General features: G+C 53.7%; 2 protein-coding genes across 2 annotated transcripts; both read left to right on the top strand.

The window, feature by feature from the left end:
* Window positions 1-1,152: 1,152 nt before the first annotated feature.
* On the top strand, window positions 1,153-12,034 carry CHMP7 (charged multivesicular body protein 7; the record flags this gene model as incomplete). The annotated part of the gene is made up of 10 exons (XM_080710489.1): window positions 1,153-1,451; window positions 3,418-3,589; window positions 8,215-8,400; window positions 8,916-9,049; window positions 9,775-9,823; window positions 10,026-10,145; window positions 10,413-10,511; window positions 10,718-10,778; window positions 11,209-11,388; window positions 11,982-12,034. 10 exons carry the CDS (start codon window positions 1,153-1,155, stop codon window positions 12,032-12,034), a joined length of 1,353 nt encoding a protein of 450 aa, XP_080566615.1.
* A 164-nt stretch (window positions 12,035-12,198) lies between these two features.
* On the top strand, window positions 12,199-26,818 carry R3HCC1 (R3H domain and coiled-coil containing 1; the record flags this gene model as incomplete). Its single annotated transcript, XM_080710212.1, has 11 exons — window positions 12,199-12,277; window positions 14,278-14,433; window positions 20,185-20,293; window positions 20,349-20,469; window positions 20,633-20,760; window positions 21,354-21,491; window positions 22,141-22,765; window positions 23,564-23,736; window positions 24,826-24,896; window positions 26,082-26,177; window positions 26,688-26,818. The coding sequence occupies 11 exons, from the start codon at window positions 12,199-12,201 to the stop codon at window positions 26,816-26,818; spliced, it is 1,827 nt and encodes a 608-aa protein (XP_080566338.1).
* Window positions 26,819-26,861: the final 43 nt, after the last annotated feature.

Here is a 26,861-nt window from a genome sequence, read left to right as displayed (position 1 = left end):
CAAGACCCTGTTTCCAAATAAAAAATAAAATAAGTCTGGAGGTGTGGCTCAGAGGTAGAATGTCCCTGGATTCAATCCCCAGCTAAATAAATAAATAAGTAACATTGTGCTGTACCTTAAAACCATGAAAGGAGGATATGGCTTCTCAGAAAGAAACAAGAGAACAGAGGGGCACTCCAGGACAGACGTGGTAGTAGCTTAAAGATCTCTAAAATTAAGTGTAAGCACTGTCACAGCAACCACCAGTTGTTTATCAGCTAATATTACCGTGAAAGGAAGGTATTGTGGTAGTTTTTTTGAGTGTTATGTGGGTCTGGGATGGAACCCAGGGGCATTGGACCTCCGAGCTACACCCCCTGCCCTATTTTTTATTCTTTATTTTGCAACAGGGTCTCACTAAGTTGCAGAGGGCATCACTAAGTAGCTGAGGCTGTCTGCGAACCGCGATCCTCCGGTCTCAGCCTCCCGAATGCTGGGATGACAAGCGTGCTCTACCACGCCCGGCCCTGTATTGTGGTAGTTTAAAGGTCTAGCGTTTGGGGGAGGCTGAGACAGAATCGTACAGGTTCAAAACCAGCTTCAGCTACTTTAGTGAGGCTCTCAGCAACTTGGTGAGTTTCCAAATAAAGTAATAAATAGGTCTGGAAGTATAGCCCGGAGGTAGAAAAACCCTGGGTTCCACCCCCCAAACCAAAAAAAATTAAAATGGTCTAGCTTTAAGAACTCAGAGCGGTAAAGCGAGATCCAGGGCTTAAGATCCATCAAGGCTATCCCTGCGCCACCTTGCCCACAGCCAGCCTCACTATGCGAAGCCATCATCACTTCAAAAAGGCGTCTAACGTTTGCCTAGGATTGTTCGCCCAACTCTGTCGCCTGAGCAAAACCCTCTTTCCGCACAAAGACCGTGGAGGAGGGGTCGGCGCATGCGCTCTGCGCTTCGAGGGCGATTACGTCACCGCCCCGCCCTCCGGCGCTGGGCGGACAGCGCGACGCCTGCGCCGTGAAGCCCTCCAGGACTTATTTCACGCCGGGGGCGGCAGTGACGTAGGGACAGAGGAGGAGGTAGTCCAGGAACGGAAGCCGGGAGGGAACGGGGCGGAAGGGGACCTGGGCCACGGTTGTGTTCGGATCCTTGGCGGGGCTGGGGTTCCGATGTGGTCCCCGGAGCGGGAGGCCGAGGCCCTGGCCGGGAGAGACCCCGCGGGCCTCCTGCCCCCCGAGTGGGAGGAGGATGAGGAGCGCATGTCCTTCCTGTTCTCCGCCTTCAAGAGGAGTCGCGAGGTGAACAGCACCGACTGGGACAGCAAGATGGGCTTCTGGGCGCCGTTGGTGCTGAGCCACAGCCGCCGCCAGGGGGTGGTGCGCCTGCGTCTGCGGGACTTGCAGGAGGCCTTCCAGCGCAAGGGCAGCGTCCCTCTGGGGCTGGCCACCGTGCTGCAGGACCTGCTGCGGTGAGGGCCGCCGGGGGCCGGGGGCGGGCGGGCGGGGTCCCTGCGCTGCACCGCGCCCAGCTCGGGCTCTGCCGGGGCAGGCGCCCGGGGTGTGCTCAGGGGTGAAGGAGGAGAACGACCAGAGAAGAGGCAGGGCTATGTGTTGGGCAGGCGAGGAAGAGGGGTCTGTGGGGGTGGGAGGATCTTGGGGGGCCTGGGTCAATGAGAAGCCAGCCTGGCAGAGGGGACAGTGACTTGTAGGGACGACTAGAATCCCGTCATGTAGTTATAAGGGCTTCCAAATTAGAGTTACCCCTGGTATAGGAGGTCTGGAGACAGGGTTCATTGAACTTAGAAAGATGACAGCTCAGAAGAATTCTTAGAGCCAAGAAGTATTGGTGGGAAGAGGTGTCGGGATCTTGCCAGCAAACCCTGGCACAGGTTTGGACTTCCCTGGCCTGTCCTTGGCACAGACTGTTTGGAGCAGAGAGCATCTGAAGGAGAATGAGGGCTTCGCCGAGTATCTGGGGGTCCTGAAGAGGTCTGGCCGTGATAGGTGGGCAATAGGCGCAATGTTTTGGAGGCTGTGATGTTGATACCTAATAGATGGATGGACAGCACTTGATAGTATGCACAGACTTTATATATTCAGTTTTTTCTGGCCCTCTCAACAGCCTTATGACCAGATAATGCAATTATTATCCTCAGAAACAGGAGGAAAGTGAGTCTCAGGGGAGATAGTGGGACTTAGAATTGCACAGCTAATTAGAGGTAACCTCAGGACAGAACCCCTGATTCTAAATCACTTCCACCTCGCACTGTGTTTATCATACTGAGACCTGCCCAGCATGGAGCCTCCCTCAGTGAATGGAAACTCTGATACCTGTTTTTTTTTTGTTTGTTTTTTCTTTCTGATTAAACAGTCTCCCTTTTCTACTTCTGTTCTTAGTACCTTGCCAGTAGCTGACCAAGTGTACTATAGAAAACGTACTTCATGCCAAAATGGAAGGCAGGGGAGAGGGTATCTGAAGAAGTCAGTCAGGGGTGAGGCCAGAGTGGTCCTTGTTGCAGAAGGGCAGTCATGTACCACTTCCAACCCAGAGACGTTTAACACCTTGATCCCTCCTCTCCTGGCCGTGGGTTCTCTGTTGGAGCTGCCTGCTGACTGGGTTTGACACCTGAAGAATTTCAGAGAGGGAGAGGGAGGGAGGGAGGGAGGGAGGGAGAGAGAGAGAGCGCGCAGACACTTCTCAATGGAAGAAGCAGAGAATAGTAGTTAACAACTTTGCTTGAGGGCCAGATGGCTGGGCTTACTGCTATTTGCTAAATTATATGGCCCTGGACAAATTATATGCCATCTTTAAACTTTAGTTTGACCAAGTATAAAATGGTGGTGATTAATTGTACCCAGGCTTATTGTGAGAATTGGAAGATCATCTTTATACGGCTTTAACATGATGACTGACCCCAGTAAGCTCTCAGTGCAGTTAGCTGCTATTATGTTACCGGTACCTGGAAATACATCTCTCTACCCTTGCTCAGGGATAGCCGAAAGCCCTCTCTGTACAGCCTCATATTCTTCCTTCTGTCTTGCACCTGACAGTGATGATTATTGTTATTTTCCTTTGATTGTTTTGAGTTTTGTTTGTCAAAGGAACTCTCAACGCAGGTCCAGTAGCCTCCTGTGTCTGCAGAGTCTCAGTGGGGCATTTGTGTTCTGGAGCCAGACCGTCAGGGCTTGCATTTGGCTTCCCTCTGTATCTTCCCAAACCCACGGTGTTCTCATTAGATAAGATGCTGATGGCACCGTCCATCTTGCAGAATGCTGTGCGGCGTAGCCTGGAGGATAAGCAGCGTTGCTCCTGTAGCTGGGGCGAGTCGAGGGGCTGCAAGGATGCTAACATTCCTCCTTGGGGTGGAGAGGCAGGGAGGGCCTGGAACGAGAAGGTCCATCAAGTGCTACAACACCTTTCTTCTTTCCCTGCAGTCGAGGTGAGCTGCAGCGGGAGTCAGACTTCATGGCCAGTGTAGACAGCAGCTGGATCTCCTGGGGGGTCGGAGTCTTCCTGCTGAAGCCCCTCAAGTGGACTCTTTCTAACATGCTGGGGGATAATAAGGTTCCAGCCGAGGAGGTACTTGTGGCCTTGGAGCTGCTTAAGGTGGGTATGCGAGGGGGTGGTCTGGAGTTCTTTGCTGTGGAAACATACTTCTTAGGAAAACAGCATGTCTTTTTTAAGTGGTGACAGAGTTGATACTTGTGTTTCTCTGACCCTTCTGCTACTATACTTTGTAGCATTATGTATTTGTTAGGCTTTTACATTTCAAGGGTGATCTTTTGTTTAGCAATTGAATTGAACATGCCCTCAATTACTTTGTAGTATTTGTAGGCATTGATAAGGTATAGTTTAGAAAATGTTTTGTCTTCTGCAGTTTGTTTGTTTGTTTATTGTGGTACTGGCGATGAAACCCAGGGGCATTCTACCTCCAAGCTACACTCCCAGCCCTATTTTTTAGTGTTTTTATTTTTTTGAAACAGGGTCTCACTGAGTTTCGAAGGGCCTCACTAAGTAGCTGAGGCTGTCCATGATCCACGATCCTCTGGTCTCAGCCTCCCAAATGCTGGGATTACAAGCGTGCACCACCATGCCTGGCTTCTGCAGTTTATTGACAAGAAATTCTCAGAATTTCTGAGGACCCTGTGACTTTCAGCGTTGCCTACCCCTCATTTAGCAAACAGGGCTCTAATTTCCCTTTCAGCTACGGGTGGCCTGCCCTCCACCGTCCTGCTCCTCTGCCTCCTAGAGGCCACCAGAGCCTGGCCCCTCCTGCTCACTCACTTTCCTCCAGGGATGCTCTCTGATCGTCGGACTGATGCCCACTGTGTGCCTGCAGCAACCCTGGGAGAGTGCAGCAGACCCACAGCCTCACATCAGCCCGGCTCTGTGTCACCTAGACTGACGGCCCAGCCCTGTCTGCAGCTGTGGGCGCGGCCCCTGGCCCCTCCACAGCCCAGTTTTCCTGCCTACTCCCACCCCTCATGCTTCCTTCAGTTCTCTGCCCCCTTTCCTCCCTGCAGGCACGTCAAGCAGGTGGGGTCCCCTGCACCAGGCCTTCAGTTGTCTGTCCTTCCACCTCACGTTTAGCCTCCGCTGAGCCTCCGCCTCCCCAGGCTCAGAGGGGACTTACATCCCTCTCTCAGAACTGACTGATTTCTGAGAGCACACGGTCACTTCTTGTATTTTGGTAGAAGAGTAACCTTGAAGCTGTGCAGGGCACAGCACTATTAAATCTGTGCCCTGTCATCCCTAGCAGAGCACGTCACCTCTCACGCGGTGACACCTGCTTGCAGTAGGCGGCACATCCTGCGTTCTGGGGAGGTGGGGACTCGTGACCATCGGTGAAAACAGGGGAGAGAGAAGGGGTAGATTCAGACAGCCTGCAGCTGGGGCTGATCCCCTGCCAGACAGGGGAAAAAACAGTAAGGGGAGGGGCAGAAAATTACCCATGATTTCACTATTTTAACAAAAGTATACAAAGAAACTAAACTTTAGGTTTCTTTTATGGCCATTCTGTTTGTATCTCTTTGCATTCCTTTCCCTTCTATCCCGCTCTCTTTTTTTCTGAATGTGTTTAGAGACAACTTTTTTAATTGATTCTGCCATATGCTATATCATGTTACTTTTCGTTTTCTTGCTAGCATTTAATTCTAACTAAAAAATTTTACTTGTTTATTGTTTGATTCTCCTACCAGAAGGGAGAAGTTCTATTGAGTTTCAAGACTTTGGGTGCAGAGTAGACAGTCAATAAATATTTGTTGAGTGAATACTTATATACTTGTGTGTACATTTCTACTCCTTTTTTCCTGGATGGGAAATGGTCCTTAACCTGCTTTGTTACATTGTCTTTTAATTTATTTATAAGACTTTTAAATGTATTAGATACAGACACATTATTGCCTTGCCTTTTTAAAATTCATTTGTGGGATTTTTTTTTTTATTAGAGATAGATACATATTTGGTATTAGGGTGTAAGTACTGTTTCCCAGTTGGGTGTTTAATTTTTAATTACTTTTTTTGTGTGTATAGGGATTGAACTCAGGGGCAGGCTACCTCTGAGCTACTCCCCCAGCCCTATTTTGCTTTTTATTTTAAAATGGTCTTTCTGAGAGTCTTGCTAAGTTGGCTGAGGCTTGGTCTTCAACTCGTGATCTTCCTGTCTCAGCCTCCCAAGTACTGGGATTATAAGTGCCTGGCTCTCTTATTTACTTTTAATTTATGATGTGTTTTACCCTACAGAAGTGTTGATGTTTCTGTAGTCGGAGCGCCAAAGTCTTCCTTTATGACTGTCTTGGTTAGGAAGCCATCCTTTGCCTCAAGCTTAAGCAGATGTTCTCTTACACTTTCCTTGAAGTCCTTGATGCGTTTACATTTTCAATTTCGGTTGCGTGTTTAGTTTGTGTATTTGGTGAGGGGAAGCCCTGTGGTTTCCTCGTGGCAAGCCAGCTTTCTCAGCACTGTGCATTCGTGCTGTGTGCCAGTGATCTGACTGTGTGCACCACGCTCTCCTCACACAGCACACGGCAGGCGTGGTGCAGGACGGGCAGTCAGCCTGGTGAAGCCCAATGAACGCGGCAGCGGGCTCGGCTCACAGACCTCCCCGCGCCTGCGTTGCCCGTGGCCACTCACTCCTTAGAATTTGCTCCGTAAATCGCTTTGCGGGTCCCAGAAACCGACCTGCTGGACAGGTGGTGGGTCACTCTGCTCGCTACTTTCCTCCCTGGTTTCCTTGGGTGATCTCACACTGAGAGATTAATTACCATTGTGGTCTCGCTGAGGACTCAGAGTTCTCTCTGCTGTCACAGGCGCCCTGAGCGTCAGGTGTGGACGTGCGCCCGTCTGCTGTGCGCATCTTGGATACCCCTCAGGCCTCCCAGAGCAGCCTCTCCAGAACGGCGCGCGGCCTTTGAAACCGCGCTCTCTCCTGTGTCTTTGCCGGCAACAGCAGCACATGTCCCGCCACTCACTCAGGACCTCGGCGTCTCCTCCTTTGTCCTCTGCTCGTGCACTGGGGGCTGCCAGTCTTCTCAGATTCCTTTGAATCCGCCCCTTCTCTCTCCTTATGGCCCAGATATTCTCATTCCCAGCGCCTCCTCTTTCCTTGATTAAATGGCCTCTCTCCTCCAAGCCTAACTCTCCAGCCTGTCCTTCCCAGCTGTCAGCCAGCCCTGTGGGCGTGGCCTTGGCAGCCCTTCCGGACCGCCCACCATCCACACAGGTCCCTGTCAGGTACCTCTGTGTAGCCTAGAGCACGTCTCTGTTCCCCTCCAAGAACGTGCACGCCACATCGATAAACATGTCCCCGGCTCTTCCTGGGGACCCTCTACCCACTTCACCTAGGGATCATCCCCCTTCAGAAGTCTGTTCAACTACTCTGTGTGTGTGTGTGTGTGTGTGTGTGTGTGTGTGTGTGTGTGTGGTTCTGGGGATGGAACCCAGGAACATTACCTCCAAGCTAACTCCCATCCTGATTTTTTATTCTTTATTTTGTTTGTAGGTATGTATGTATGTATGTATGTATTTATTTTTGGTGGTACTGGGGTTCCTGGAAGCTCTTCTATCTCCGGGCTACACTCCCAGACTTACTTTATATTTTTTATTTGGAAACAGGGTCTCTTACGCCAGCAAGGCTGGCTCCGAACCAGCACGATCCTCCTGTCTCCCCCTTCCAAGCACAGGGATTACAAGCGTGCGCCACCATGCCCGGCTTTTATTCTTTATTTTGAAACAGAGTCTCACTAAGTTGCAGAGGGCCTCACTAAGTAGCTGAGGCTGGCTGTGAACCCAGATTCTTCTGTCTGAGCTTCCCAAGTACTGAGACTACAAGTGTGTGCCACCATGCCCGGCTCTCAACCACCTTTTTTATTTTTTTTTTTAAGAAACCTCCATGCTTGGCATGGTGGCACACACCTGTAATCCCAGTACTTAGGAGGCTGAGACAAGCAGGTAGCAGGTTCAAGGCCGGCCTCAGCAACTTAGCAAGACCCTCTTTCAAAAAAAATGGGGGTTTGGGGTATGGTTTGGGCTCTGGGTTCAATCCTTAATACCCCTTCCCCCCAAATAAAGCCAGGCATGGTAGTGCATACTTATAATCCCAATACTTGGGAGACTGAGATAGGAGGATCACAGGTTCAATGTCAGTCTCAGTAACTTAGGGAGATCCTTTCCATTCTGTTTGGTCTCACTAAGTTGGCATGGTGGCGCATGCTTGTAATCCCAGCATTCGGGATGCTGAGACCAAAGGATTGCAGTTCATGGACAGTCTCAGCTACTTAGTGAGGCCCTTCGTAACTTAGTGAGACTCTGTTTCAAAATAAAGAATAAAAAATAGGGCAGAGAGTGTACCTTGGAGGTCAAATGCCCCTGGTTTCCATCTCCAGAACCCCCCCCCCCAAATATCAACCTCATTGGGGAGGGGGCTTGGTGTTCCTGCCTTGCCTCAAACATACCTCTCGAAGTCAATCACTAAGCCAAGCAAGGAAGGGAGGGACGGGGAGGGAATGGGGTGGTATTTGGGTAGGGGTTAAATCAGCGATGAGTACATGTTTGTACACACAAGTTTTTTACCCCAATAAGTTGTATGAATATAATGCACCAATAAAAATAAAATAATTAAAATAAAAATAAAAAAAATAAAAAATAAAAAATAAATAAAAAATAAAAAAACATCATACCTCACCGCCTCTGGTGGGCGACCAGGGTCAGTGAGCCCCTTCACCTTCCTGCAGGAAAAGGCGGAGGAGGTGTACCGCCTCTACCAGAACTCGCCCCTCTCCTCCCACCCCGTGGTGGCCCTGTCGGAGCTGAGCACCCTCTGCGCTAACTCCTGCCCGGACGAGAGGACTTTCTACTTGGTGTTACTGCAGCTGCAGAAGGAGAAGAGAGTCACGGTCCTGGAGCAGAACGGGGAGAAGGTAGGGCAGCCCTTCTATTGTTCGTGGACTTGCAGTGATTTATTGATTCTGAGCTCACACACCCACCTCATGGCTGCCCTGTGTACTCAGCACTTGTGGTAAGGGCATTAGCAATCCCAGGACTTGGGAGGCTTAGACAGGAGGATTGCAAGCTGAAGGACAGCCTCCACAGCTTAGCCAGACTCTCAGCAACATAGTGAGATCCCGTTTCAAAATAAGAAATAAAATAGGGAACCGGGCGGGGTGGCACACACTTGTAATCCCAGCATTTGGGAGGCTGAGACAGGAGGATCCTGGTTCGTGGACAGCCTTAGCTACTTAGGCTTTTGCAACTCAATATAGGGCTGGGGGTGTAGCTCAGAGGTAGAACGCCCTGGGTTCTATCCCCAGTACCGCAAAAAAAACAACAACAAAAAAAAAAGAAGTAAAATAGGGCTGGGGGTGTAGCTTGGAGGTACACTGCCCTTGAGTTCAACCCCAGCACCACACACACACAAGTATTTGCCTTACTCCAGATTGTGAAGTTTGCCCGGGGGCCACACGCCAAGGTCTCTCCCGTCAACGACGTCGACGTCGGGGTCTACCAGCTGATGCAGAGCGAGCAGCTTCTCTCACGCAAGGTGGAGTCCTTATCCCAGGAAGCCGAGAGGTAACTTCCCCGTGCCCAGCCCGCGCAGCCCCAGGCATGGCTCTCTGGAGCTCTTCCAAAAGAAAAAGAAAGTTATTTCCTTACTAACTAATTACAAAAGTATTAACTGCTCAGGGCAGAAATCTTGGAAACACAGACCATTACAAAGGAGAAGGACAGGAGCGAACTCTTCCTGTACGCGCTACAGCTGCTAATGGCTTACTCTGTGCGTGTGTGTGCACGTCCATTCAGCCTGTAGTCACCGGCTCGGTGGGACGCAGCGGGGAGGGAGACGAGCCTGTGCCTTCGCAGGGGCCTTCCTGAAAGACTCCTGCTCTGTCCCTGGAAAGGCCAGATATTGTCGGAAAGGACAGACAGACGTTGAATTAGGACCTGTTCACTCGTCTCTCAGAGAGAAACACAGGCTTGTTAGAAGGCAGAGGGATGTGACTGAGGCCGTGGTCAATGTTGGGCATTGATCCGTCTCCCACCTTGGGAAGGTGCTTGCGGGCTCCGCCTCCCCAGCCTTCAGCTCGCCTTCCCAGGCGCACACGCACCAGCCTGGAGCTCGCCTTGTCAGAGCTGGGCAGTGGGCGCTGGCCGTCACTGTCCTGACCGTGCGGTGATGTGGTGGAGGGCTCCGGTCTTCGGATCTGAGGCTGCCTTCACTGGAGCCGCTCGTGGGGCTCTGCAGGAGCCGCCACCCCTCCGTGGCCCTTCCTCCTCACTTGTCCTTTGTCCCCCAGGTGTAAAGAGGAAGCCCGCCGAGCGTGCCGAGCAGGAAAGAAGCAGCTGGTGAGTTCTGTCTACGCCAGCAGCGTAGCAGCGCCCTGGCCTGGCGGGAGGTGCCCAGCAGCCTGCCTGGGCAGGGGGCAGTGTGCGAGCGGCCAGGCTCACAGTTCATCTTACAAACCAGAGGAGGAGGCGGCCTGGGATGGTCTTCTCCTCCTGCCCTTTGACCTGCCCTGTCAGCCCTGACCTAAGTCTCCACCCCCAGGCACTGAGATCGCTCAAGGCCAAGCAACGGACAGAGAAGCGCATCGAGGCCCTGCATGCCAAGCTGGACACTGTTCAAGGCATCCTGGACCGCATCTACGCCTCCCAGACAGATCAGATGGTAGCCGCGCCCCTCTGTGCCAGGCCGGCTGCCTCGAGCACACGGCTCCTCCCTCCCCTGTGGCGGGGCTGTTGGCCAGGGGCCTGGGCTTTCAGAGTGTGGCTGGGGTTGTCTCTGCCTTTCTTGTTGCTGTTTGGCCTCAGTGGGTGTGAGATGAATCGAATTTGGGCATAAAAAAATCCCCTGCTCTCACTAAGGGGCGGAGCAGTGTTGTCTGTGTCTGCCCGGTGTCTGTCACGTGCACTGACAACGTGGCCTTCTCTTTAGGTCTTCAATGCCTACCAAGCGGGGGTCGGAGCACTGAAGCTCTCCATGAGGGACGTCACGGTGGAGAAGGCAGAGAGCCTTGTGGACCAGATCCAGGAGGTACAGGAGGGGCCAGCAGAAAGGTGATGAGGGCAGGTCTGGCTTTGTCACCGTCCTTTCTCCCGAACTTGCCTCATGACCTTGTGACCTTGAAGAACTTGCCCTTGATTCCCAGATGTGTGGTGGCCGCGAGCATTGCGCCCTAACGACCCTGACACGCTCAGAGCTCCCGCTCCCAGTTTAAGCTTTATGCTTGTCTCTTACAGCTGTGTGACACCCAGGACGAAGTGTCTCAGACGCTGGCTGGTGGGGTAACCAATGGTCTAGGTGAGTGGACCAGCTGCCTCGCCTCCTTTGGACGTGGCGGGTTTAGTCAAGGACTTGCTCCTCCTGGCGCGGGCGGGCCTCTGGGGCTCGTGTGCAGGAGCAGTGAGTGGGAGTCGCTCCTCCCTCCTCCGTCTCTGTGCCTGCAGCAGCCTTAACCTTCTGACTGCCGGGTCCTTCACGGACAAGGGGAACAGGGCAGCCCAGGGGGCTGGCAGAGGGTGCCTCCTTCCTGGCCTGGCTCTCTGTGTGGAGAATGGCTCCCTGCTTGAAGGGGCCTTCTGCCTCCCCACTCTGGCTTCAATCTCTCCTGGAGAGGAGATTCAGGCATCTTTTGTAGAGGGAGCTAGGGTTTGGTAACTCCGATTCAGAACACACTTCCTGCATTTCCTGCCTGGAGTTACTTGCTCCTTACATCGGCTCTTCTTCCCAGATTTTGACAGTGAGGAACTGGAGAAGGAATTGGACATCCTCCTTCAGGACACCACCAAAGATCCTTTGGACCTGCCCGACAACCCCCACGAGACGCTTTATACCAACAGTGTGCCTAACCCTAGGATCTCGGATGCTGAACTTGAAGCGGAACTTGAGAAACTGTCCTTATCCGAGGGAGGTAGGGAGCTGTTCCAGAGTCACTGGTGGGCATGTTCCTCCCGCTGACAGAGGAGCCAGCCGCAAAGTACTTCAGCTCGAGTACTCAATTTGCCCTCTAAGGAGCTGAGCATGGTGGTGCACTCCTGTAATCCCAGAACTTGGGAGGCTGAGCAGGATTATGGGTTCGAGGACAGCCTCAGCAACCTAGCGAGATCCTGTTTCAAAAACAGAAAGGGCTGCCGGGCGTGGTGGCGCACGCTTGTAATCCCCGCGCTTGGGAGGCGGAGACAGGAGAATCGCGCAGGTTCGAAGCCAGCCGCACTGGCTTAAGAGACCCTGTTTCCAAATTTAAAAAAGAATAAAATAGGTCTGGGAGTGTAGCCCGGAGGTAGAAGGGCTTCCAGGAACCCCAGTACCACCAACCCCCCCCCCCAAAAAAACAGAAAGGGTTGGGGATGTATCTCAGAGGTAGAATGCCTGGGTTCAATCCCCACTGTACCCCAACACACACACACACACACACACACACACACACACACACACACACACCACTGGGACGTGTTAGTTGTGAAAACTCTTGTGCTCTAGAGTCCTCATTTCTTCTCTTTGCAGGTTTGGTCCCAAGCAGCAAATCTCCAAAAAGGCACCTGGAGCCGACTCTCTAAAGCCATGGCAGGGCCCTCAGTGAAGGGCCTCATGGAGACAGGCCCGCGCGTGTACATAGTTATTTAAACGAGAAACACTGACAGTTTGTTGGGAGAGGAGGCGGAGAAGCACCTGACCGTCTTGGATGCCACTCCCCGGGACAGGACACGCCGACCCGGAAGCGATGCCGCAGGCCTGCCCCCGCGGATCGGCCGCCTCGCCTCCCAGCGCCACGTTTGTGCAGTTGTGTCTGACCTGTGGTCGTCAGGGCTGCGGTCCTTGGCACGGCTCAGTTAGATTTGTCTTCACCCAGCAGCTTCATTCCAGCCAGTGAAGGCGGAGGAGTCCAGTTGCCAAACCACGCCCGGCCCCGCCCCGCCCAGTTTTTAGAGGGACTCTGTTCTGTCAGCTACACAGCTCATTCCTGTCCTCGCCTGCTGCCGTGGCTAAAGAGAAGAAGGAGAATCGAGCACGAGTTTTATTCAAGAGGACTTAACAGCTGCAGCCTTGTGGAGAAACAGACAGTGTTTACCAATTTTCTCTAGGTGGTCAGAGAAAGGTCAGCCCTGAGCCGCTCAGGCTCACGCGGTGGGTGGGGGCCCGTGTGGCTGGGGATGCAGCCATTTCCACTGTACACGGAGGATCTGCTTGCAGGGGAAAGGGTTTTCCTTGTTCTTTTGAACATGCGTGGGGAGAGGCCCAGGTGACTACAGGGCCCCAGGGTGTCCAAAACCCACAGGTTTTTTAAAGAGGTATAGTTTATGCTTTGGCCCCTTTATGGAATAATTTAAAAATATATGTACATATATATTCTCCATGCCTCCCCTTCTTGAGCCTGGCACCCACCACCAGGCTCCCCATTCACATGTGGAAAGTGGTTTACTTCGCAGCCCACTGCCCAGTGGGGGATCTGAGCCAGGATGTGCAATAGGAGGGGGCGGCGGTGGCTTCTGCCCCGGCTGCCATGCGCTCCCCAGGCCCTGCGTGCACCTGCCCCGCCTTGCGTGGGCCCCTCCTGCGGGGGCAGGTGGGAGAGGGGAGGAAAGCTGACCGCCGCACTGCCACTCTGCCCAGGTACAAGGGTTCTGCCTGGAGCCCTTTGCTCTGCCCCTCCTGCTGGAGGTGGCCCAGAGCAGAGCGGAGGAATTTGCTCCAGGCCAGGAGCACGAATCACCGAATCATCACCGTTCAATGGATTTCTCTCCCACTCGACCTTAGTAAATGGAAATGTTGGGGGTGAAGAGAAACAATCACTATTTTTTCTTTTTTATCTGGTAAATAATTAAAAAAGAAAACCCTAATGCCTGACCTGTGTCTTCTTTAGGTTGTATCAAGTTTCTTGTTCCTTCATGACACCCCTAACCCTCCACAAGGCCACATGTTGCCTTTTCCACCCAAGGCCCCGGGAGTTATGGAGTAGCTTGGTGTGATTCTTGAGCCATGGGGAATGCTGGTACAGCTGATCACACAGGGAAGCTGCCTCGGGTGGGAGTCTTTCTGTAAACAGCCCCCTTGGCTGTAGGAGTGTGCTGTTGGCCAGATTTGTCTTCCATTACCTGATCTCTTTATGATCTTGTGAGTGGCCTCATTTCTTCTGTCCACGTAAGGGTGTCATATTTTACCCTGACACCATTGTTTCTCAATGCTGCCTCAGTGCACGGGGTGTGTGTGCTGCGCTCTGAGGGAGTCTGTTATAACACTCAGAAGTGGGCTAGAAGGCCTGCCACAACATTGACCTACAGCTCCAGATGAGTCAGCTAGGAAAAGGTGTTGGGAGCAGCAGGCCCAAGACGCCTGGGGCAGATTTGAGACCTGGAATCAGACCTGAAAGAGATAGCAGCAGCCTATGCCAAGAATGAGTGGAACCTCTGAGGAAAGTTCAGGGAACTCCTGGAAGGAAGTGGCCTCGGCTTGATGGGCCGCATCTGCTTTCCTATTGCCCTTTTTCTTGCTGGCCTGAGCTGGAAGATCCTCGTTCAGCCCTTTGCACTAGAAGACCTGGATGCTGAAGATGCAGTCCACCCTCATGGGGGTCTTAGCTGCCTGGTCCTGCCCTGCTGCTGAGCCTGGGAGATCACCCAGCTTCTTCATGGACTACTCCGGGGCTCAGCCTCTAATACTGTAATCTGTACATTTAACAGGAAGTACTGCAGACTTTCACCCCATTCCTGGGCTGTGGTGGAGACAGCTCCAGCCATCCATGTCTCACTGCAGGGAAAGGAGGGCCTCTGCACCTCCATTGGTGGCCCCTTTCTGCCCCCAGCTTTCCTCGTCCCAGAGGAGGAGATGCCTTGGGGCCTTGGAGCAGGGGCTCTGGAAGAGGTGCCATGTCCCTGGAGAGCACCTGTCACCCCCGTGTGCGCCGTGTGGCTGAAGCTCCATGTCGGCGTATGGAGGCTGGGGGACCAGAAGCGGAGGGGTCAGACCGCGCACTGATGTCACCTCCGCAGTGGGGTCTACCTTGCGGGCCTGCAGGGCACTTGGATGCTCTGTTTCTGGACTCTAATTCTCAAGACCTGGGTTTTCCTTTTTGTTGCTGTAGCCAGTTCTTCCCACCTGGCATTAGGGTGGTCCTCATCCCAAAGCCAGGTAGGACAGGGCATCTAGCCCTTGACCAGAAATGTCATTCCTCACTCCTTTAATTCTTGAAGGGGGACGAGTATGCACAGCGGAGGCCTCAGCTTTATGTGCAGATATTCTTTGGAGAGGCAACAGACCGTCAAATTCACACTGCAGGAGTGAGGAAAGACAAAGGAGGAGGAAGTGGCAGGCTGACTGAAAGGGGAGAGCGGGGTGGGGGGGGGTAGGAAAGCAGCAGGGTGGAGCATTGGTAGCCGACTTTTGTCATCTAGCCGCCGCGAGCTGGCTCTGCGTAGCAGCCCCTTCAATGCTGCGGGAGGCTGGTATGTAAACCAAGCTTGCCACTGGGGACTGACGGGGATGGGGGATGGTGGCGGGGATGGGGGATGGTGGCGGTGATAGCAGTGATGGTGATGATTATGAGGGTGGGGGGATGGAGAGGATAGACGTAAGGTAGAATCACTTTGTGAAGTTGGAAAAATTAATTAAAATATGGATTCCTATGACCATATTCTGAACCCTTAACACTGAGAACACTCCTGGGATCAGACGAACCATAACTACCAATTCCCCAACACCAGCTGGCTACTCCACAACTCAGTTCAGTCCTGACACTAACCGGAGTTAGTGCAGACCCCATAGGTGAAGAGTTTAGTCCCAGAGCTGGGCGTGGTGACGCATGCCTGTAATCCCAGTACTTGGGAGGCTGAAACAGAAGTATCACCAGTCTGAAGCCAGCCTCAGCAACTTAAGCTCTCAGCAAATTAGTGAGACCCTGTTTCCAAATTAAAAACAAACATCAGTGTGGGGGTATAGCTCAGAGGTGGAATGCTCCTAGGTTCAATCCCCAGCTACACACACACACACACACACACACACACACACACACACACACGTTCAGTCCCGGAGACTGCCCCCACCTAACCTCAGGCACCATAGAAGCAGTAGCTTCCAAGGTTATCCACAACTTCCGTCTGACCTGGCCGCTGATCAGAGGGTCCCACACCCCCTTCCTTGGGTTCTATAGTTCGCTAGGGTGGCCCACAGCTCAGGGAAGCACTTCACTTATATTTACCCATTTATTAAAGGATATTACAAAGGACACAGATCAGCAGCTGGAAGGAGAGGTTCACACAGCAGGGCGGGGGGGAGGGGCGTGGTACTGCATGTCCCCTCTGGGTGCCCCCTGCCCCCCAGCATCTCCGTGGGTTGAACATCCTGGAAGCTCTGGATCCTGTGTTTATAGACACTTCAATACCATTTAACCACTATATTATACTGAGAATGGAATAAGGTAGATTTGTGCGATGGAATGCCTACATTTTTGATTATTTTAATAAATCACTCAGGACCTGCTTCCTTGTTTAATTAATTATGCAGGGATTTCCTTTTTGGTACAAAATACCAACATATGTGTCCCCAGCCTGGCTTTCCTGTTGTTTCATGGACAGGGGCGTATAGTCGCTGTCACTGGTGGGTGAGTGTTTGGACCTACCCGCATTCTTACTTGGGGATGAATATGGCCCTTCCTGTGTGCACGGGGTGGGGGGGTGGGGGTGGGGGGTGGGGGGGTGGGGGGGTGGGGGGGGTTAGCCCGGGTGACGCAGGGGGCAGGAGAGAGGCGAGCCGAATCCTGGCTCCATCAGTGCCGGGAGCTGAGGCCTTTGCCTTTGCAGAACCTGTTTCTGCAGACAGATCCAAGGCAATAATTGTATTTAGCCTACCTCAAAGGGACCCACTGATGTCGGCAAAGACCGGACTTCAACACGGGAGCTTTGGGGGAGAAAACTCCCGTGCAAACCTCAACAGTGACCTTAGCAAAGTTGTTTTTCTCTATACTTTAGCTTCTTCATCTATGAAATGGGATGACACATGATGTTGTTAGGATTTCAAGAGTTGAATTATTTACAGGTGCAGTGGCCTGGTATCAGAGGGTCAGGCCAATCGCTGTGCCCTTAGTTCACTAGCCCTGTTAGCACCAGGCCCACACAGCTTTGTTCACTGGGTGGACTCTGCTGTCCTTCTTTCTTTCTTTCTTTCTTTCTTTCTTTCTTTCTTTCTTCCTTACTTCCTTCCTTCCTTCCTTTCCTTCTTTCTTCCTTCTTTTTTTTTGTGGTACTGGGAATGGAACTTAGGGTCATTCTACCTCTGAGCTACACCCCCATCTTCTACCTAATAGAAGAGTGTGTTGGCTCCCATTATTCTGGCCCTTTAAGAAGGGCCTAGAACTCAGGCGAGGCCGGGCTATGGTCTCCTGGGAACTAAGGAACAACAGAAGCTTCTGAGATTTCGGGGGTGAAGTTGGGACCCCCCTCAGCTGGGAGGCACACGCAGGTACTGCGGGGCCTGGGAGTGGGCTTCTCTTCCCCTCGGGGCCTGTCTCTCCCCATGCACACCTTCCTCTCCCAGCTCTGCCCTTTCTCCACACTTTCTCATCTCTGCCGTTCTCTGCCCTGGTCTTTTTCACTCCTGTCATCTCTGGGAGTGATGCTTAGTTGATTTTCTTAAAGTTTTTTTTATGGTACTGGGGATGGAACCCAGGGTCATTCTACCTCTGAGCTATACCCCCGGCCCTATTTTTTATTCTTTATTTTAAAACAGGGTCTCACTGAGTTACAAAGGGCTTCACTAAGTAGCTGAGGCTGTTGGAAAACAGCGATCCTCCTGTCTCAGCCTCCCAAATGCTGGGATTACAAGCACGTGGCCCCACACCCAGATGATTTTCTTAAATTTTTTAGGTTAAACTCTCAAATATTTTGCAATAGGTGTGTGTGTGTGTGTGTGTGTGTGTGTGTGTGTGTGTGTGTGTGTGTTACTAGAGATTGAACCCAAGGGGATTCTACCTTGGAACTACATCCCCAGCCCTAATTAAAAAAAAAAAATTGAAATAGTCTTTCCCAGCAATTGGGAGGCTAAAACAGAAGAATTGCAGGTTTGCGTCCAGCCTCAGCTACATAGTGAGGCCCTCTGCAACTCAGGGAGACCCTGTTTCAAAATAAAGAATAAAAAATAGGGTAGGGGGTGTGCCTCGGAGGTCGAATGCCCCTGGGTTCCATCCGCAGACCCGCAAAAAAAATTTTTTTAGCTGGGCGTGGTGGCGCACGCTTGTAATCCCCACGCCTGGGAGGCTGAGACAGGAGGATCTCACGGGTTCGAAGCCAGCCTCAGCTACTTAGTGAGGCTCTCAGCAACTTAGTGAGACCCTGATTCCAAATAAAATATAAAAAAGGTCTGGGAGTATAGCCCGGAGGTAGAAAGCCTCTGGGTTCCACCCCCAGTATCACCAAAAAAAAATTGTTTTTAGAATTCAATGTATAAATATTCCAATTGCACAATTGTATATATCTGACATGTTTTATGTGAAATGAGAGTGACTTCACTCAGCAAGGCCCTGTTTCAAAACGTTGGACGCGGTGGTGCACGCCTGTAACCCCAGTGCTTGAGAGCAGAGACAGGAGGATATCAGATTTAAGGACAGCTTCAGCAAGTAGTGAGACGTTCATTGACCAAGGGAGACCCTGTTTCAAAATAGAAATAAAAAATTGGGCTAGGAGCCCGGCCTGGTGGCACATGCTTGTAATCCCAGCATTTGGGAGGCTGAGATGGGAGGATCGCGGTTCGCAGACAGCCTCAGCTACTTAGTGTGGCCCTCTGCAACTCAGTGAGACCCTGTTTCAAAATAAAGAATAAAAAATAGGGCAGGAGGTGTAGGTTGGAGGTCAAATGCCCCTGGGTTCCATCCCCAGACCCGCAAAAAATAAAAAAAAAAAAATTGGGCTAAGGGTGTAGAACATTCCTGAGCTCAACCCCTAGTACCATACATACATACACACACACCAAAAAAAAAAAAAAAAAAAGGAAAAAAAAGAAAAATTACTTGAGTTAATTGTCTTTTGAAAAGTTTATATAAGCCGGGTGTGGTGGCGCACGCTTGTAATCCTAGCATTCAGGAAGCTGAGACTGGAGGATCGCAGTTCGTGGACAGTCTCAGCTATATAGTGAGGCACTCCGTAACTCAGTGAGACCCTGTTTCAAAATAAAGAATAAAAATAGGGCAGGGGGTGTAGCTCAGAGATCGAATGCCCCTGGCTTCCATCCCCCAGACCCACAAAGAAAAGAAAAGAAAAGTTTATATAAATGGAGTAGACTAAATTTTAGGATGTGATTTTTTTCATGGAATTTTCAGGTGTATGTGTGTAAAGTTTATTGTATTTCATATATATATATATATATATATATATATATATATATATATAGTGTGTGTGTGTGTGTGTGTGTGTGTGTGTGTGTGTGTGTGTGTTACTGGGCATTGAATTCAGGGGCATTCAATTCAGGGACATTCTACTTATTTTTCTTAATTTTTAAACAGGATCTCACTAAGTTGCTAAGGGCCTTCCTAAACTGCTGAGGCTGCCCCAAAACTTGTGACCCTCGTTTCTCAGCCTCCCAAATACTGGGGTTACAGGTGTGTGCCACCACGCCTGGCTCCTACTGTATTTTTCATGTCTGTGAGGTTTGTAATGATAACCCAGCTTTATTCCTTATATTAGTAATTTGAGTCTGCCCTCTTTTTTATTTTGTTTATTTATTTAGTAGTACTGGGGGTGGAACCCAGGGGTTTTTCTACCTCCGGGCTATACTCCCAGACCTATTTTATACTTTATTTGGAAACAGGGTCTCACTGAGTTGCTGAGAGCCTCACTCAGTAGCTGAAGCTGGCTTCGAACCTGCGGGATCCTCCTGTCTCAGCCTCCCAAGGGCTGGGATTACAAGCGTGCGCCACCACGCCCGGCTGCCCTCTTTTTTTTAAACCATGTTAATTTCATTAGGGAGTTGTCAGTTTTATTGATCTTTTCAAAGAACCGGCGAATCTTTGTTTTGTTGACTCCCTCTGCGGAGGTCTGTTTTCAGTTCTGCGGTCTCCTTCCTGGCTTCCTGAGGTTCAAGTCTGCTCCCTAGACCTGCACACGCCCCCTGTGGGCGGGGAGAAGCCTCGCCCCTGCTGATCCTGTGGCTCTCACTGGCACCGTGAGGCTGGGGTGGCTCTAGGTCCATGCTGAAAGCCCTACTGTCTGCTGGGCCTCCTCCTACACGCTCCAGAGGGAAGGGAGAGGGTGCCTTGCCCCTGCCGTGTGGGCACGGGGGTCCAGGTTTCCTAGGAGTCTCTAGTGACGTTGCCCGGAGACGAAGACAGCCTCGGTTCCCATCTTGGCTTCTCTGCCACAGTGTTGGTGAGAAGGCGTGGTACTCTTTGCACCGTCAGGTTCCCGGGCTTCTTAGGCAGGGATGCTCTTTGGATGGCACAGAACAATTGTCTCAAACTTTTCGGTCTTGCAAGGCTACACCTTTTCTTGGCCATTTGCCTAAAGGGAAATGGCTTTCATTGGGGTTTTGGTTTTTCTTGTGGCTTTTGGTCTGTGTCTGTTGGTGTTTCTGCCCTTCTGGCTTCCCACTAAGCGCTAGGTCTGGTTATATAACACCGAGTCGCGCCTTTGTGGGAGAAGCGCGTCCTGTTGGTGAGTGGCAGGTGCGCCCCGCCCTCCTGGGTGATAAGACCACGCCCCCGACGCGCCTGCGATACCACCCCCAGGCCGCGCGGCGGCGCTGCGGGCCGGCGGGGGCCCGGGGCTTTGGCGGGCGAGCCGGGGGCACAGGCTCCTGCAGACCCTGAGAGCGGCGGCGACGCGCCAGCGGTCGCGGTGAGTGCAGCGCATCTGGGGGAGGCCGCCCCGGTGCCCTGGCTCCCGGGTGCAGCGGGCGATCGGGCGGCGCGGAGCGGGTCGGGGCGGCCCCCGCGGGCGGCGCCCGAGCGCCGGCGAGCCCGGGCCAGCGAGTGCCGCGCGGAATGCGAGGCCAGCCCTGGCCGCAGGCCCGCGTAGGGTCCAGCACACCCTGTCGGTCCACTGACGGCCTCCTCACCTGCCAGAGGAGAGACCTGGGCTGGAAAGCCACCGAGGCCCTTGGGCATCGACGTTCCGGGGCCCGGAGTGGGCTCAGGATCCGAACTCTGACCCAGGCCCTGCCCACCGCCCCTCCAGGCTCTCTCACCGGTCACCCTGGCCCTTCTCTGCTTGGACGGTGTCTTCCTCTCCTCGACCGAGAATGACTTTGTCCACCGGGTCCAGGAGGAGCTGGACCGCTTCCTGCTGCAAAAGCAGCTGTCCAAGTACGCGGGTGTGCGGGAGCCTCTGGGATGCTAGGAAGGGCAGGGTTGGACACCTCCCCTGGGGCTGCACCCAGGTAACTGGCTGGCAGCTGGCCCTGACCTTGGCCTTTGTGTACTGGCCGTGGGATCTTCCTGTTAGCAATTCTTTTGTAATTCTGAGCATGACCTCAAAATTGGGTGCCAGCCTAGGGATGGGGGTATGACTAGTAATTACCGCTGTTATGTCTTTTTTTTTTTTTTTTTTTTTTTTTTTTGCAGTACTTGGGATGGAACCCAGGGGCATTCTACCTCCAAGCTATACCCCCAGCCCTATTTTTGTATTCTTTATTTTGGTTCAGGGTCTCACTGAGTTGCAAAGGACCTAAGTAATTGAGGCTGTCCACAAACCACGATCCTCCTGTCTCAGCCTCCCAAATGCTGGGATTACAAGCATGGACCACCATGCCCAGTTTCTGTGATGTCTTAATGCTTGGGGCCTTTGTAGCTGGCCTGGGACCCACGGGGCAGAAGGAGAGGGGTGTTAAGTCACCGTTAACCTCCCGGGCGTGGGCCTGGCAGGTCCCTGCTCAGCACTCCTTCTGGTCCTTTCCCAGGGTTCTACTTTTCCCCCCACTCTCCAGTCGCCTGCGGTACCTGATCCACAGGACAGCAGAGAGCTTTGACCTCTTGAGCAGCTTCTCTGTTGGGGAAGGCTGGAGGAGGAGGACAGTGATCTGTCACTTGGACATCAGGTGTGTATCCTACTACCTTGGAGGCCCTCTGCAGGCTTTGTGGTCCAGCCAGCTGGCCTGCCCCAGGAGGGGAGAACTTGGCAGGAGCCAGAGCCGGGAGCCCCCCACTGCCACCTCCATCCCCTGCCCAGTTGTGCCAAGCCGGCAGAAGGCATGCATCGCAGATGGAATTTATCTGGCAAATTCAGCCAGAGGAGAGAAAGAACAATTTAAGTGGTGAGGGTAGGTCTGTCCCACATTCTTCTCTGGGAGTCCCAGAGAGAGTCCCTGGCTCCGGGAAGTACCTGCCAGGCTTAGTCCTCTCCGTTCCCAAGGGCACCTCACAGGATGAGCATCTTATCACTGTGGCTCTGATCCCAGGGTTTGAAGTTACAGGTTCTTCTAATAACATACTTCCTAAGAGCAAGTGTTTACCTTTGGTGGTGTGTCACCACGCTTTCAGCGATGTCTTGGTTTGATTATAGCGCCGGAGGGCAAGCTGGCTGCTTTGGGCTTGTTGGAGGTGGCATTCTGCCACCATGATGCCTTCGCAGGGATTTTTGAGGGTCATTTTTACCCAAAGCTATCTTGAGAGCTTCACACCTGAATGACATGAGGTGCCAGTCAGCCATTTCCCCTTTGACCACCCCAATCCCCGCTCCTGCTCCAGGGTACCAGCTTCAGATGGTCCCTCTGGTCCCTGCCGCCCTCCTGCCTCCCACCCTGGCAAGTACCGTGGTCCTCGGCCCACCTCAAACCGAGGAGCGGCTGCTGGTCCCCGAGGTGCGCGGGCCGGCCGGTGGCATCGAGGACGCAAGCCAGACCAGCCACTGTATGTGCCCCGGGTACTGCGCAAGCAAGAAGAATGGGCGGCGGCCTCTGCCCCGGGGCCCAGGGGAGAGGCCCCCACTGGTGAGGTCGCTGAAGATCCTGGAGATGGTGGTGCTGGGGACCCTGACACCCATCGGGGACTCCTAACACTGACAATTCAGGGAACAGAGGACCTGAAGGGCCCCGGCCAAAGTATAGAGAATGAGCCACTGCCGGAGCCGGCTGGCACCGAGCCCCCGCGGCCCAAGAGCCCCTCAGGGGAGGGCTACGGGGTGGAGGCTGCTGCACAGCTAGAGTCCACTCTGCAGCCAGCCCTGGACGAGGGGATTGGGAATCAGCAGGAGAAGAACCTGGTGAACCAAGAGGAGGAGCAGGAGCAGAAGGGAGAGGAGGAAGAGGAGGAGGAGGAGGATGAAGGCGCTGGCAGCTGCTCTGAGGACGATGGCATTGAACTGCTGCGGGAGGTGATGAGGCTCTTGAGCCCAGAAAAGGGAGGGCGGCAGTGAGGTGGGTGTGGCTGCAGGTGGATGGGGTCCAAGGGTCCTGGGGTGGAGGGAGGGGACGTGCTGGGGTGGGTGGCGCCAGCCTGGATGTTGTGACAGGGGTCTCTTAGATAACACCGGAGAGAAGATACAGATCTGGGTTCCTACTCAACCACTTAGGGGCTGGCAGCCCCCACACAAGTTATTTTGTTTTTCTGAGTCTTAGTTTTCTTATCTGAAAAAATATCAAATAATACTTGATGGAGACACAGGTTATAGAAAAGTCACCTCTCTGCCTTAAGCTTCATCATTAGAACTTTTGTGTCAGCCCCTGAGATGACCTTGGGTCTGATTGGAAAGGTGGGCGGCCGTCTGCGATTGCCATTTTAGACATGAGGAATGGAGACCAAAAAGATTGAGCGTAATATCACGTTGTTAATAAGCGAAGGAAAGATCCCGGAGTTGCCCAGCTCCATCTCTCACAGACTGTACAACTTTGGGCAGAACTCTGCCTCCCCATCTGTCAAATGGACATATAGAATATGCTTTTCAGGTGTATTGGAAATATAATGTGTATGGGTACCAGTCTCCCAGTGGAGACTCCTAAAACTAGGTGGGTCTCCCCTAAAACTCCCAAGTCCTGACTGGTCCACTCTGGGATGCTACTGCCATTCCCAGACCCTGCCTAGTGGGGTTCCCACCTCCCTGCAGAACTGTCACTGTGGTTTGGGGGCCCAGTGTGTCAGATCTCCCCTTGCCAAAAGGTCTGCCTGCTCCCAGATCACAGACAACCTGACCAAGAAGGAGGTCGAGATAGAGAAGGTCCAGCTGGACACGTCCTGCTTCGCAGAGGAGCTGCCTGGAGAGAAGGACCTGGCCCACGTGGTGGAGATCTATGACTTTAAACCAGAGCTCAAGACTGAGGACCTCATGGCCGTGTTTTCTGAGTTCCAGTGAGTACCTGCAGGTGGCAGTAGTGGCACAGCGCTTTGTCCTGAGTGGAGCTGGGATGCCCTTTGTTGTTGGCGTGACAGAGAGCCCCTCTCCTGATACCTCCCGCTCCCAAGGAAAGGCAGAAGGTGTTGCCCGGGCCCTCAGCATGGGAGCTGTTCCTAGGGTAGCTGGCTCGGGCAGCTCAGATGAAGGCCAGAGACAGAAGTCCTGTCCCCGGTATTCCTTCAGATCCAGCCACCTGCCTTTTTTTTTTTTTTTTGCCTTTCTTTTTGGTACTAGGGATTGAACACAAGGGCATTATACCTCCAAGCTCCACCCTCAGTCCTTTTTATTTTTGTTAAGAGATTCTGTAAGTAGCTGAGACTGGTCTTGAAGCTTCACTCCTGTTTCAGCCTCCCAAGTTCTGGGATTACAGGCATGGGTCCACACCCAGCTCTGCCTGGGCTTTTTAGGATCCCTCTCTTCCTGGTCCTCCTTTCTGACTCTGTTTCCCCTGCCATCTTCCCTTGTGCCCTCTGAGCCTGAGCTGGAGGAAGCTGAAGGGCGGCTGGGGGTACCACTTGCTCCCCTGCTCCATCCCTGTGATGTGTCCAGATGGGGCTGCCAGAGGAGCTGGGCTTGCTGCTGCTGGCCGCTCCCAGGCACAGCCAGTGTAGCCTTCATGGGCAGTAAATAGGAAGCGCGGTGTCCTGGACATGCGTATTTCACGCCCTGTCCCTGCTCCACCACAGAAGCCCCTCCGCCTCAGAGTCAAAGCCACAATCAGCCAGCTGTGACCGTGCCTGTGGAAACCTTGGTCACCCTCGGCCTTGGGCTCCACATGTTTCTCAATCCTGGCTCCTGTGGTTTAGACGCTGGGGACTCTGCTGGACCTATTTATAGGGTGACGTTTGTTTTCTGTGGCTGACCATTGAACATCGAGAGAAAGCTTTCCCCAAGCGGTACCGCCTTCCCAGGGAAGACAAGACCTCATCTTGGGGGTCCTGGTGTTGCAGGATTGGAGGAGGGAGGGAACTTGCCTCGGGGGTCCAGTGGCGCGGGGTGCTGGCCGCTGGCTTCCGTGACCCCCGTGTCTGTTCCCCACGCAGGGAGAAGGGCTTCAAGATCCTGTGGGTGGATGACACTCACGCGCTTGGCATCTTTCCCTGCCTGGCCTCAGGTAAGGCGCCCTCGAGGTGGGCTTGGCCTCCATCCCCAGACGGGGGCCGCCCTGAGCCATGGGCCCTGCTCGCGGCCCACCAGAGCCACAGTGCAGGGCGGCTCGGGCCCAGGAGCTCTCTGGAAGCCTCTAGTTCATGTTAGTGGTCTCAGTGCTGAGATTTCAGGTTTGGTGGCATTTGGTGACCACATGGTGTCGCCGGCCCCACCCTCTGCCCGGCCACACAAGGGCTGAATCCTTGAGTGAAATGCTGTCCTTGTGGGTCACAGGCGCCCCGCTACTGCGCCTCACAGGGTTCGAGCAGAGGGTCCTCCTTCCGCTTCACTTCCGCCTCAAGATGCGGTCGGGTCGGGTCGGGTCGCCGCTGTTCTCCAGATGGGAGGCCGAAGTGCCCGGAACACCAGGGTCGGTGCCTCTCGGGGTTGTGTGCCACCTCCTGGGCCTCCAGCGCTCCTGTTCCCTCGGCCACGTTCCTGCGCCGCCCCTGCCACCCCACTACTTACTCCGGGTGTATTTATAAATAGGGCCCCCAGCCCCAAACCAAGACTGGGGAGCCCCCTGTGGTGGGTGGGCTGCTCTGGGGGAGCCTGAGGTGGTGTTCAGGGAGTAGAGGGAATGGGGCGGGGCTCGGAGCCCTAGAGAGGGAGCCCCTGGGGGGGTACGGGGAGTGTAGGCCAAAAGCACCCGGTGTCTTGGGAAGGACGGGCTCTGGCTGGGGGCGGCCCAGGCTGTCTTCTGGGCTCTGTCACCCCCTGCATGCAGGAGCAGGTCATGTCCTGGCCTCAGCTTCCTCATTTCTGAAACAGTGGACACAAGGGTCTGCCGCCCTCTTAAACCCGGTGCTTTGTGGCCCAGCATGCAGGGGCGGGGGACATGGCTCCGTGGGGATCTGAGTGGGGAGAGGACAGTGTCTAGTCTGGGCTCTGGGCTTTCAGAGGCAGAGCCCACCTCTCCCGATGTGAGAGTCTGGGCCTTGCTGCCGTGGCTCCTGCTTGGTTGGCTGGGGAACTCTCAGAGAGCACAGGTGGGCACTCGCCGGCCATCTGCGGGGCTCTGGGGCAGGGCCTTCATCTCGCCTAGGCTGAGCGCTGGGTGGTGGCGCAGCCCTGCCTGAGCTGGGACTGGCCCCAGGGCCTGGGGCAGGCGCAGCGGGAGGGGATGGCTCCAGAGCTGCTCTTTTCCCAGCTGCCGACGCCCTGGCCAAGGAATTCCCTGTGCTCAAGATCCGGCCGCTCACGCAGGGAACCAAGCAGTCCAAGCTCAAAGCCTTGCAGAAGCCAAGTAAGGGCACGCTTGGCCCTCAATGGGGAAGCTGCGTATGTGCGTGGTAGGAAGTTTGGGTGGTGAGTGTGCGTGTGTGTGTTCATGCGTGCCTGTGTTCCCAGTTTCCCTCCTTCAGTTCCCCGCTCCTTAGGAGCCCTGGGCTACAGAAGCCAGTGTGGCTGTGTTTCCCCCCTAGATCTAAGACCCCAGGTATCTTGGTTTCCCTCTCTCCAAGGGCCCCATAAGGCAGGGAGGTGAGGAGGGTTAACCCCTCCCCGCCCCACTGTACAGAGAAGTAAGGTTGTCGAAGGTTGGGAGGTTTGGGGAGGATCCCGCGGGGAGTCGAGGATCGAGGCCTGGGCCCTTGACAGCCCCCTCTCTTGGGCACCTGGCTGCGGTGGGCGCAGCTGGGTCTCGGGCCCCCACCCGTGTGATGTGGGCTCCGTTGCTCCAGGGCTGTGCTGTGGCTGGGAGGAGAAGCAGCCACACCTGAGCCCAGGTCCACCCAGCGTGGGGCCTTCCTTTCAGAGCTCCTGCGTCTGGTAAAGGAGAGGCCACAGACAGATGCTGCCGTGGCTCGGAGGCTGGTGGCTCGGGCCCTGGGGCTCCAGCACAGGAGAAAAGAGCGGCCTGCTGTCCCCAATCCCGTGCCCCCTTGAGGCCCCAGGCCAGCTGCCTGGACTACGCGGGGACCCAACACCA

The sequence above is a fragment of the Muscardinus avellanarius genome (assembly GCF_963383645.1).
Source record: "Muscardinus avellanarius genome assembly, chromosome: 14".
In the NCBI taxonomy this organism is placed as follows: Eukaryota; Metazoa; Chordata; class Mammalia; order Rodentia; family Gliridae; genus Muscardinus; species Muscardinus avellanarius.
Note: the sequence above shows the minus strand (reverse complement) of the source record. Positions and strands in the feature narration are given on the sequence as shown.